This window comes from Chiloscyllium plagiosum, chromosome 13 (assembly GCF_004010195.1).
Source record: "Chiloscyllium plagiosum isolate BGI_BamShark_2017 chromosome 13, ASM401019v2, whole genome shotgun sequence".
Classification (NCBI taxonomy): Eukaryota; Metazoa; Chordata; class Chondrichthyes; order Orectolobiformes; family Hemiscylliidae; genus Chiloscyllium; species Chiloscyllium plagiosum.
This window is the reverse complement of record NC_057722.1, coordinates 9,614,137-9,626,812: the sequence shown is the minus strand read 5'-3', so window position 1 is coordinate 9,626,812 and position 12,676 is coordinate 9,614,137. Positions and strand designations below refer to the sequence as shown.

The 12,676-nt window shown below is 44.9% G+C and overlaps 1 protein-coding gene across 1 annotated transcript in view; it reads left to right on the top strand.

Moving 5' to 3' along the window:
• Positions 1-12,676, top strand: part of crocc2 (ciliary rootlet coiled-coil, rootletin family member 2) — a 296,277-nt gene that overhangs the window by 137,020 nt on the left and 146,581 nt on the right. The window contains exons 17-18 of the mRNA XM_043702904.1: positions 5,066-5,296; positions 7,402-7,595. Coding sequence (XP_043558839.1) covers positions 5,066-5,296; positions 7,402-7,595 — 425 coding nt within the window. The remainder of the gene's footprint in view (positions 1-5,065; positions 5,297-7,401; positions 7,596-12,676) is intronic.

Sequence of the window (12,676 nt, the reverse complement as noted above, 5' to 3'; positions counted from 1 at the left end):
GGGCAATAAATGCTGGCCAACCAACAATGCCCACATCCCATCAAATGAATTTTTTAAACTTAAAACCTACAACAATCATACTTGAACTATATCATAGCCTTTGTGTATTAGCCTTTCTCTTGACACTGAAATTACATACCTTCATTGAAAATTGCTTTTGATTGGATAGTGCTGCCCTACAAGGTGGCCTCAGCACTTAGGCCAATGCTGCTGCCTCAAATATTTGGTACTAAATTGGCACCATTCATTTGCAGGAGTGCAAAGAACAGGAGAAGACCACTCAGCCTATTGAGTTTACTAGGCCATTTTGTCAGCACAACAGCATTTTAATCCTGACTTTCCATCTTTAATGTTGAAGTTCCTTTAATCTCACATTCTCACTCAAAGAGAGTGGGTTGCAGATAGTGTTATAACATGTAACCCAATTGTTTGACAAGTCCCTTAATATTCTTACTTGCCAAATTTGTATTTCTCACCTCCTTGCAAGTTTATTTTGTATCTATGACCTTCCAGGTGAAGATATTCTACATTGTTAATCACCTGTATTCATTCTAGATGTTCTCAAATCAGCTTGTTTACAGATATTATCACATAGCTCTGGAGCAGGTCTCCTGGCTCAGAGGCAGCGACACTGCCACTGAGCCACCAGAATTCCTCTGTATTCGTTGTATAGCAATTATGTTTTTGTGTGTCTATGAACGGGTGATTTCCTTTTGCTCCTGTAACTAGACGCAGACTGAAATTCTAGCCCCAATTTTTGCAATAGTGGAGAGGATCTCTCGCTTATCCAAAATGGTACAGGAGGCCTGAATCAGAAAGGTGCCTTCCTGATCCACCAATGATTTTCACCAGGTTGGAACTGGGTGCTCTGTATATTCATGGTTCATGGAATCAACTGCACAGGAAAAAGGTACAGTGGGGCATAACACCTTAAGATGCAAGAGCAGAATTCGCCATTCAGCCCATTGAGTGTGCTCCATCAATCAATTGTGGTTGATATCTTCCTCATCCCTATTCACCTGCCTTCTCCCTGTAGCCTATAAGGCTGTAAAGATGTGGGAGCAGAATTAGGCCATTCGTTCAAGTAGCCTTCAGTCAGATCCAACTCTCATTGGTGAGATGTTCAAAGAACGACTTGCGGTCTTTACAATTCTAAATATCTAAATTTAACAAAAGTTCTTTGGAATGATAGATGACCTGTTTGAAGAGGTGAGCTGCCTTTTGGGATGAGTCAAAGAATTTTGGGAGATTGTTAAAAGTCACGTTAGATTGTATAAAATGTGGATTAATTCATCAGAGCGGTTTAAGCTGTAAAGGCATTTAAATCAGTTGGCATTTTTTAAAATGTATGCAAATTTTCAAAAAAAACGCTTATGATTTCACTTTTGTCTGTTGACATGAGCCTGAGAGTGTGTGCTGCAAGACTGATTACACTGCAGGGTGCCTGTCAGTTCACTTAGATTGACAGCTCTAAGTGCTTATATAGTCTTTGAAGCAAGGCTATGAATATAAATTGTTGTTTTTACTGGGGATTTATTGTCACAGAAACTATATATTTGAGTACAGGAGCCCTGTTCTTTGCAGACATGAAGAACATGTACACACACACTGAGCCCTGATTTCAGTACAACTAAAATAGATGACTGCTATTTGCTGGTCAATTTCTCAGGGCATTTCCTTGACTAATCAGAATCAACTTGCCTAGTGTTAACTTGGCAATAGTGGAGAGTGTATTGTCCTGATGTGTACAAATTGGAAAGACTTTGAATAACATTAGAATATTACTGAGAAAAGACACGCTTTGCCAATGTATTTCTTTTACATAGATTTCTATTATTCCCTTTAGATAATTTATAAATTCTACCTCAGTGACAGTTTCTGGATGAGAATTTCACATGCTGACCACTCTCTGGATAAACCAGTTTTGCTAACCTCCTCTCCAGTTCTTTGTTGTGACCTTAACTATGTGTCTATCCTAACTTGACTTGATTTTGTTTTTATGGTTAAATGGTTTGAACTATATAAGGGAACAATGTTTGATGGAAACTGCTTCAATTTCCAATAGTTCTGATTTCAGTGTGCGAACCAGTCAAAGGTCGATTGACCCAAAAGTTTGGTATTTTTCCAGGTGAGTTAACTGGTTCAATCCCAGAAGATCTTGACAGAGTTTTCCTGTCCACCCTTTGATGACTTCTGGCTATACAGAGTCACACGAGGGTTATGCATTCCATGATGCCATAACTTGTAGATCACAATGTAAAGGCAAGAAATGCATTGGGCTCAATTCCAATGCAGTGGCTTAAGGCCATAAAAAATATGAAAAACAATGGGCCCTTGGCCCCTAGAGCTTGCTCCACCATTCAAAAGGTTCATGGCTGGCGTGACGCTCCTCAAACCCACTTTCCTGCCCTTTCCCCTTAACACATGATTGCCCTACTCAGGCTTTCCCAGGAGGGAGAACATCCTCTCAGCATTTATTTACTTTCTTTTTCTATCTCCTAGTTATATCTTTTTCTTTCCAGGATTTTCCTGATTGTCCCAGGTTAACAGTAACACACTGACTATGGCCCAGCCGGCATAGAGTCAGTCTCCTCTCAGCATTTATCCCGTCAAGCCAGTTGAGATTCTTAAATGTTTAAATGAGATCATTTTTTCATTCTTCTAAACTCTTAATAAGTCCCAATATTCGCTGAACTACCTCCAATGAAATTATATATTTTCTTAAATAAGGGACCAAAACTGCTCACAGCACACCAGCACCTTGTTCAGTTACAGTAAGACTTCCCAATTCTTATACTCCAACCCCCTTGAAGTAAAGGCCAACATTCCATTAGCCTTCCTGACCTTCTGCTCCTGAGTGCTAGCTTTTCGGTTTACTGTGCACAAGTACCTTTGTATAGCAGCTTTCTTCAGTTTTTCTCCATTTATATAATATCCTGTTCTTTTGTTATTCTCTTCCAGAATGAACAACTTCACATTTTCTCACATTAGGCTCCATTTACCAACTTTTTGACCACTTACTTAACCTATCAATATATCTGTGTAAGCTGCTTGCATCCTGCCTGCAATCTGCCTTTCCAATTACTTTTGTGTTGTTTGCAAATTTGGCCAGAGTACTTTCACTGCCTTCCTCGAAGTTATTAATACATATTGTAAACAGTTGTGTTCCCACCATTGATCCCTGTGGAATCCCTCTGGTCAGATCACAGATCTGAAAAAGAAGAATCCCTTATCCCCACTTGCTGCCCATTGGTCAATTCTCTATCATTGCTGATACACTTCCTCCAATAATGTGGACCCTTATCTAATGGCATAACTTTTTGTGCAGTACCTTGCTGAATGCCTTCTGGCAGTCCAAATGTGACACATCTCCTGGTTCCCCTCTATCCACTCTAGTTGAGACTTCCTCAAAAAATCTTCACTAAATTAATCAGACATAATTTCCCTTCCATGAAACCATGCTGACTCTGCTTGATTAGATTATGATTTTCCAAATGTTCTGCTATTACTTCCTTAATAGTAAATTTCAATATTTCCAACAATAATGGCAGATTAAACAGCTTATAACTACCACTTTTTGCCTCCTTGCCTTTTTGGATAGGGGTGTCACATCCTCTGTACTTCTGCAGAATCCAAGAATCTGTGGAAAAATTACAACCAATGCATCCACTATATCTCTGTGGCAACCTCTTTTCTGATCTTGTCATCAGGGCCAGGAGTCTTACTTACCTTTAGTCTTATTAGTTTGTCAAATACTACTCCCCTAATGATGATGATGCCTCCCCCATATTCTTTAATATTAATAGGATGTTCAATGTATCTTGAAGACTGATACAAAATATTTGTTTTTCTCCCCTGCCATTTTCTTGTTCCAATTACCATCTCCCTAGTTTCATCTGCTAAGGGGCCTGTGTTCACTTTGACCTTTCTCATAACTGTTATCTATTTAAAGAAGCTCTATTGTCAGTCTTAGTATTCTTCACTTGTTTGCCCTCAATTTATTTTCTCTGTCTTTACCTTATTTTTGGTTCTCTTTTGCTGAATTCTGGATTTGTTTCAGTTTTTGAGCTGTCACTGACTTTGCCTCCTTTATATGCCTTTTCTTTCAACTAATACTCTCCTTAAATTCCTTGGTTAGCCATGGTTGATTTATCACTCTTAGTATTTTTCCTCCTTACTGCGATGTATTTTTATTGAGAGTCGGGGAATGCCTCCTGATAACTTTATCCTCATTTCATTGTAAGTTCTTTTATTTATGTTAAACACAGTTGTTTCCAACCCAAGCTTCTCACACTCAAACTGAAAATTAAATTTGATCAATTTCTGATCCCTACTCAGCTCATAAACTGAGGTCATTTATAAATCCACCTCTTTATCCATACCAGATCCAAGATAACCTGTTATGAGCTGACAGCGCAAATCAGGGTAAATTAATAATGTAGTTAGCTCCATGACCTATTGCTCTAGGAAACTATCCTGAAGGCACTCTATGAATTGGTTGTCATAGCTACCCTTTCCAATTTGAATAACCCAAACAATATGATGATTAAACTCACCCATAAATATTGCTCTACACTTTTTATGTGCTCATGCTGTTTATTGATGTTACAGCCTTTCCCACATAGTGGCTACTGCTTGGGGGTCTGCACACTACTCCAACGATGTCTCTTAACCCTTGCTGTTTTCTTATCTATGCCAAATAGACTTTATCATCTCTCTACATAACCCCATTGCAGCCTAAATCATCTTTCATAACTGTCTTCATTTTATCTCTTACGAACAGTGCTATCCCACCAGCTTTTCCATCCCTCCTGTCTCTCTGAAAGATCAAAATTCCCTGCATGTTAAATTCTCAGCTTTGATCCCCTTGTCACCTTGTTTTTGTAATAGCTATGAGGATTGTGTTTATTTATCCTGATTTGTGCTGTCAGTTCATCTACCTTAATCCACAACCTTTGAACAGGCTTCCAACTGATCCTTCCAACATTTTAGGTTGCCAGTTTGGAATTCAAATTAGGCCAAAATTTGGAGGTAATGACAACTTGATATTTCCATTTCCTGTTAGATGGAAAGTGACAGATCAGCCCTGCAGGGTCAGAAGAAAGAGATTGAAAAGGCAAAGGCTAACATCCAGGATGTGTTGGTCCGTGTGAAGCAGGAGAAGATGGAGCTGGACACAGAGAAACACGGCCTGGATCAGTCTCTGCAGATTGTGGAGCAGAGCCGCGAACAGCTACAATGTGAGATGGTGATTGTCCGACAAGAGAGAGATCAGCTTCAGGAGCAGCTTGGGCAGGTATGGAAAGCACAAGCGATGTAGTATGGTAAACTACCAATGCAGCAACTCCTGTTACATTTTTTTGGGGGTTAGGCAGCAGCGGTAGAGATGTTAAGGAAAACAGTGCTATATAAGGACTGATTTATAGCAAAGCATTTGGAACCTTTAATGTCATGCACTTATCAAGTATGCTTCATAGGAGTGTTATTCAACAAATTATTATCCTGAGCCACAAAAAGAGACACCAGGTCAAAGAGGATATATTAGGGATATTTAAGCAACTCTTGGAAGGCACATGGAAGATAGTACAATGAAGGATATGTAGGTTAGTCTGAACTTAAAGTAGGATAAACGATTGGCACAGCATTGAGGGCCGAAGGGCCTGTACTGTGCTGTACTGTTCTATATTCTATGTTCCATTTAGGACCAAAGAGTAAGTCTCGAGGATTGACTCAAAGGAAGAAACTGGGGTTGAGAGCTGTAGCAAGTCAGATTGACCTGTAACAATTCAGTGGTGGTAATCGTACAAGCTGGAGATCTGACACAGAAAACTGCATCCATGTTTTTGTTATCCCTAGACTTAACTTTTCCCATGTGGTCCTGTCAGGCTTCCCACTGTCTACTTTGTACACATGTAAGTTCATCCAAAGTGTCCCAGCTGTATCCTAACCTGTACCAGGTCCACCATATTCCTCTCTCCTGTGATTTTTGCCCTACACTGAGCCATTGCTGGACTGCAGACAGCTTTCAAAGCCCTCCATGCTCTCAACCCTCCTTACCTTCAACTTCCTCCAGTTCCACAAACTTTCAAACTCTTTGTGTTCCTCCACTTGAGGGCCCCAGGTTTGAATTAAAACCACTATTGGTAAAAGTGCCTTTGGCTGTTTCATCCTTAACTCTAGAATTCCCTCCAAAAAAACCCTCGGTCTCTGAATTCTGTCTTTCTCTCGGTCTCTGTCCCTTCCTTTTAAGACGTGCCTTAAAAAAAACTCTCTCTTTGACCAAGCGTTTGCTCACTGGTCCTAGTAGAGACAACTTTGACCAAAACAAATGGCTTTTGATTGAGTCAGGAAGCTGAGTCTGAGAAACCTTTTTCTCTATCCACTCCATACTGGTCAATTTTGGTTTTAGCTGAGGCTGAGGGCCTCATTGATGTTTGGGTATTGATTTTAACAGCGGTCAGCCATGTTTCCTTAGTGCCAGAAGGTAAATAAATTACCTCCAGGTACCTTTCAAAGAAGTCATCACAAATGGCCACATCAACTCATATCCCCAACAATATTGCATCACCGGTGCCACCCCCCCCTCCCCCACCGTCCACTGCACTGACCCTCACATACCCTGCCACATGCCTCTGAGTGCCTCATCTATTATTGGGACTTAATGTTTCCCTTCACCATGAGGTCTCCAACCTTCTTTCCTCTGGCGTCTCTAAATTGTTCCCTTCTGACCTGACCCAGAGTTGAAGCTCTTCAACAGGCAAGGCATCCTGAATCATACCCCACTCCCCTCCTGGATTTGAAACCAACCTACAAATCAGGTGGTTAGCAGTCCTGGCAATAACCCTTTGTTTGCCGTTCCTGTGCAGCACCTGTTCAAGGTGCTACAGGAATGCAAGCTAGTAAGAGCATGGTGTTAGGATTCAATGGATGAGGTCCCAATTCATAACAGGCAATGTTGGAAGCAGATCTGGCAGCATCTGTGGAAAGGGAAAGAGTGAACATGACGTCTTCCACCATAACTCATGATTGCCTATTGGTTTTGCAAAGTTGGTAAAGCGTGGTGATGGAAAAGGCACAGCAGATCAGGCAGCATCCACGGAGCAAGAGAGTAAATGTTTCAGGCAGGACACTTTTTCAGGACTGAAGGGCAATTGTAAATTCAGATGGCCCTCCCTTCCAATACTTTGGCAGGGATGCAAAGAGAACGCATGAAAATTTGGACATCTGACTGAAAATGGAAAATTCCATAAATTTGCAACAAAAGCTGGGTTGGGTTGGACTCTAGGTTTCCAGAGTCAGATCCCATTCTAACCACAATCCGGTCTTTTCCCTTCGGAAACTGACTGGTCTTTTTCCCCATGTTTTCGGCTCTTCCTGTCACTGTCTCTCTGTCCCATGCAGGTAAACAGGCAAAAGCAGGCTCTGAACGAACAGCTGACCCAGATGCAACGGGACGTAGGACTTCAGAGCGAAGGGCTACTCCGAGCCAGCAGAGAGAAGGAGGAACTGATAAAGGACAAAGCCAACCTGGTGGTGCAGCTCACGGCTGCTGAGAAAGAGAGCAGGGCCCTGGGTGAGGAGGTGGCTGGCCTCAGGTAGGGAATTCTGGAAGTATGGACTCTATTTAAACTTTTGACTCAGTGAATCCCCGAGCTCATGAGGGTCGAGACTGGGCATTAAATCTTCCTGACTAAAAAGAATTCAGAAAAGCTTGAGAAGAAAGGAAAGGGGAGGGTTGACAGTACTGGTTAAGGAGAGTCTTACAGTTCAGAAGAAAGAGGGTCTCTTAGAGGGGTCAAAGACAAAATCAATTTGACAAGAGCTAAAGAATCCAAAGTACGTAACGACCTTGCAAGGTGTAGACTATGAACCACTGATTAGTGGGAAGGATGGAGAACATCAAATCCGCTTGGAAATTAGGGACATGCCAACATTATAGAGTAGTTATAATGGGAGACATTAGTTATCCAAATATACTGGGATAGTGTCAGAGGCAATAAGGGGTCAATGTTCCTACATTACGTTCAGGAGAATTTCTAACAGCAATACACGTCCAAAGGGAAGGAATGCACTGTCAGATCTGATGGTCAATAAAAGGGTGGCGTGGCCTTGACTCTGATCCAGCTCCCTCAGAGCAGCTCTCAGATTGTCAGGATGTCTGAAACTCCTGTGTTTTTAAAAATTTTATTGACCAGTACAAAATACAGTTAGCAATAAACAAAAAACAACAGTTCACAAAAAAAACCACTAAAAATACCCAGGGGAAGGGGCAAAGCCAAACCCCAAACCCCACCATTCAACCAGTTTTCAGGGAGATGAGAACAAACCCCAAATCCCACTGTCAGTCACCACAAAGATAACAGTAACAAACACAGACAAGACACTGCAATCAAATGAAAGATAGTGCATAGAACACAGACCCAATATAGCTATAAAATAGACACCTGACACCAGTCCACACTACATACTGATCAGACAGTCCTTGGCTAGCTTTCCTGCAGGACAGTCGGTGGCCTTCCGGTCTCAGGCTGCCCTGTGTACTTACTGACCCTCCCCAGTTCGCTTTCCTCCAGACAGGCATCCGTCACGGGCTCCCGGTCACCCCGCTTACTGACCAAACCACCCCCAACCTGTTTTTCTACAGTCGGACTGTTGGCCTTCTACCACCCGGCCACCCCGCGTACTGACTAACCCTTTCCCCTGGCCAGTGTTCCTACGGACTGGCCATCGGCTGTCCGGCTCTGAGCTTCCCTGCGTACTGACTGGCCCCTCCCAGTCGGCCTTTCTACTGCTGCTGTCAGCCACCTGGCTCAGCTTCCCCATGTACTGACCGGTCCTCCCCCCGCTCAGTCTTCCTACGGTCTGCTGTTGGCTGCCTGGCTCAACCTCCGCATACTGATTGGCCTGCCCTATACCGGCTTTCCTGCAAGGATGCTATCAGTTGCCTGGCCTCGCCCACCCTGTGTACTGACAGGCTCCTCCCATCCACTTCCCTCCAGCCCAGTCATCAACCCTCCAATCCCCAGCCAGCCCCGCATTACTGGCTGCCCCTCCCCTGACCAGCTTTCCTACAGGCACACTGCCGGCTGCCTAGCCCCCAGCCACCTTGCATACTTAACAGACCAGCCTCCCACCAGCCTGGTCATTGACCCTCCAGCCTGGTCATTGACCCTCCAGCTCCCGGCCACCCCACGTACTGTCTAGCCCATTCTGACCCGCACTCAAAACACAATTACAAAACCCACAGCCCTTGGTGGGCGGCACGGTGGCACAGTGGTTAGCACTGCTGCCTCACAGCGCTCGAGACCCGGGTTCGATTCCCGCCTCACGCAACTGACTGTGTGGAGTTTGCACGTTCTCCCCGTGTCTGCGTGGGTTTCCTCCGGGTGCTCCGGTTTCCTCCCACAGTCCAAAAAGATGTGCAGGTCAGGTGAATTGGCCATGCTAAATTGTCCGTAGTGTTAGGTAAGGGGTAAATGTAGGGGTATGGGTGGGTTGCGCTTCGGTGGGGCGGTGTGGACTTGTTGGGCCGAAGGGCCTGTTTCCACACTGTAAGTAATCTAAGTAATCTAAATCTAAATCTAAAAGAATTGACAAAATCCTCACAATACACAAAACCCTCACAATACAGTTTCTAGTGTCAAGGCAGAGTCCACGCTCGAAAGCAGCAAACGCACATCCCGCAGCACACACACATACAGAGGTGTTCAGTCTTTACAGAGGCCTAGTCCACCCACAAAGGGCCAGGCCTACCCACAGAAACAGCTCATCTGGAAAGGTGCATTTTCTCACAGGGGTTCAGTCCAAACACTAAAAGAAGTGAAAACACATTCAAAAAAAAAGAAAACCAAAGTGCAAGGGCTAAGCCCTGCCACAAAATCAGCATTGTCCTTTTTCTCAAAGTAAAAGAAAAGAGTAACACTGTAACCAGCCAGTCAGACAACAGTTCCCTAATGAGAACTGAGTTACAACTGAAACACCAGTGATTTTTTTTAAAACTGCCTAATCTACTCAATCCTCAATAAAAAGGAATGCCCCCTTCAATTTTTTGAACACTCAGCATTGCCAGTTGTCAAGAAGGGCACTGCTGGTCACTGGCCACTCTGCTGCTTCCTTTCTTCCTGGTGGTGGAATATAGATAAATATTTACGTGCTTGTTGTTCTTCACTGTGTCCTACACCGACACACACACACAACATGGGCGCTGGGGAAAAAATAAGTACTACCGTTGTATAGGGAAGGGGAAAGTAAACACAATATAAAAATGGAATACCAGTTAACAAACTGGCTATATAATTCAGCCAGTTCAGGAAACAGGTTCCCCAAAATGCAGAAACCAACAGCAGCAGTAACACACTGGATGTAGGTAGCCAGCTCAGAGTCAGTTCCCTGACATGAATGGAGAGTCCTCGATACTGATCCAGCTCTCAGAGTCTCAGGATGTCTGAAACTTTTTAAAACTTTTATTAAACAATACAGTTTACAAAACAATTAACATTAACAGCTGTATACGGAGGAGCGGCAAGGCCAGGCCCCAAACCCTAATGTTCAACCAGTTTTCAGGGAAAAGAGGATAAATCTCAAATCCCACTTTCAGCTGTCACAAAGCGGTAACAAGTACATATAACAACAGTCCAATTAAGGACAGACCAACCCCCAGCAATCCATCAGTCACTCCCACCTTCCGGCCACTCTAAGACAGCCTGCCCGTACACGCTTTCCGGCTCTCGGTCTGCCCCATGCCCCTTCAGGCTCTCGGTCTGCCCCATGCCCCTTCCGGCTCTCGGTCTGCCCCATGCCCCTTCCGGGCTCTCGGTCTGCCCCATGCCCCTTCCGGGCTCTCGGTCTGCCCCATGCCCCTTCAGTCTCTCGGTCTGCCCCATGGCCCTTCAGGCTCTCGGTCTGCCCCATGCCCCTTCAGGCTCTCGGTCTGCCCTTCTCACCTTACGGCCACCTCTAGGGCAGCCCGTCCTGCTTCCCAACCGCACCCCCCCACCCCCGAAAACATCGGTCAGGATGGCCTACCTACCTTCCAGCTTCCCGAATTGCCCTTCCGGCCTGAGGACTGCCCTGACACACCTCCCGGCCACCTCTAGGACAGCCCGTGTAGGCTGCCCTGGGATGACACCGTGCAGGGCAGCCTACAAACCTTCCGGATCTCAGCCTACCCCTATGCAACTTCTGCTCTCGGCCGCTCTAACACACCTTCCAACCACCGCTAGTTCAGCCCGTCCCGATTACCCCTTCTTGGGACGACAGCACGCAGAACAGCCTACCCCCACCTTCCGGCTCTCGGGGGGACTGGCTTCGGGTGGCCTATCCTCAGGTTCACAGGATGGCCTAGCCACCCTCTGGCTCTCAGGGTGACAGCTTTTGGGACAACCTATGAGCCTCTCAGCTCACAGCGAGGTCTGCCAGACCCATGGACACAATCTCCTGGTTAAGTCAGCCAGCCAGGGCTTTCCTGATTGTGCCAAGTTAATAGTACACACTGACTGTGTCAGGATGTCTGACACTCCTGTTTTTTCCTGTTTATTTTATTAAATAATACAGTTTACAAAACAATTAACATTAACAGCTGTATACAGAGAAGCAGCAATTTACAAGAGAGAGGAGCGGCTAGGCCAGGCCCCAAACCCGACCATTCAATCAGTTTTCAGGGAAAGGAGGACAAACCTTAAATCCCACTTTTAGTCATCACAGAACAGTAACAGTAACAAATACATATAAGACAGTCCAATTAGATTAAAAAACAATGCATAGAATACAGACCCAACCCAGCAAACCACCCGTCCCTCCCACCTTCCAGCCACTCTAAGGCACCCTGTCCTGTTTCCCCAATCCCCCCATGATGACAGCTCTCAGGGTGACCGGCATCGGGGCAGCCTACCCACCTTCATGTTCACAGCACGGTCTACCCACCCTGCGGCTTTCGGGGTGACAGCTTTCAGGACGACCTATGAGCCTCCCAGCTCACAGTGAGGCCTGCTAGACCCAGGGACACAAAAGACAGTGCGGGTGATATCCCCAATAAAGAACAAAACAGAGTCAATTATCAACAAACAGAGTCCCTTCTAATACAGAGTTCATTCCAATAAACAGTTCTCTTCAAAATATAGAGTTCATTCCCAGCGACAGAGTCCAATCCAGTATACAAGGCGCCTTGTCAGAAATGGAGTCCACTCCAAATTGCAGAGTCCATTTTTAAAAACAGAGTCCACAACCAAGGGCAGAGTCCACTCCTAAAGGTGGCAAATGCACACCCCACAGCACACAGGTGTTCAGTCTCCATCGAGTCCTGGCCCACCCATAGAGAACCGGGCCCACTCACAGGAACATTGTACATTGTAAAGGTGCTGTCAACTCACAGGGGTTTGGTTCACTCCCGAAGGCAGGGTCTACTCCCGAACTCCAGGATGCAGCCCACACACAGGTGTTCAGTCTTTGCGGAGGCCCAGTCCCAGGGCCAGGCCTACCCACAGGAACAGCTCATCTGAAAATTGTACTTTCTCACAGGGGCTCAGTCCAAACACTAAAACACAGTGAAGACACATACAAAAAACAAAGAAAACTAGAGTGTAAGGGCTAAGCCCTGCCTCAAATTCAACATTATCCTTTTCTCAAAGTAAGAGAGAAAAGAGTAGCACACTGGCTGTCACCAGCCAGTGAAACAACA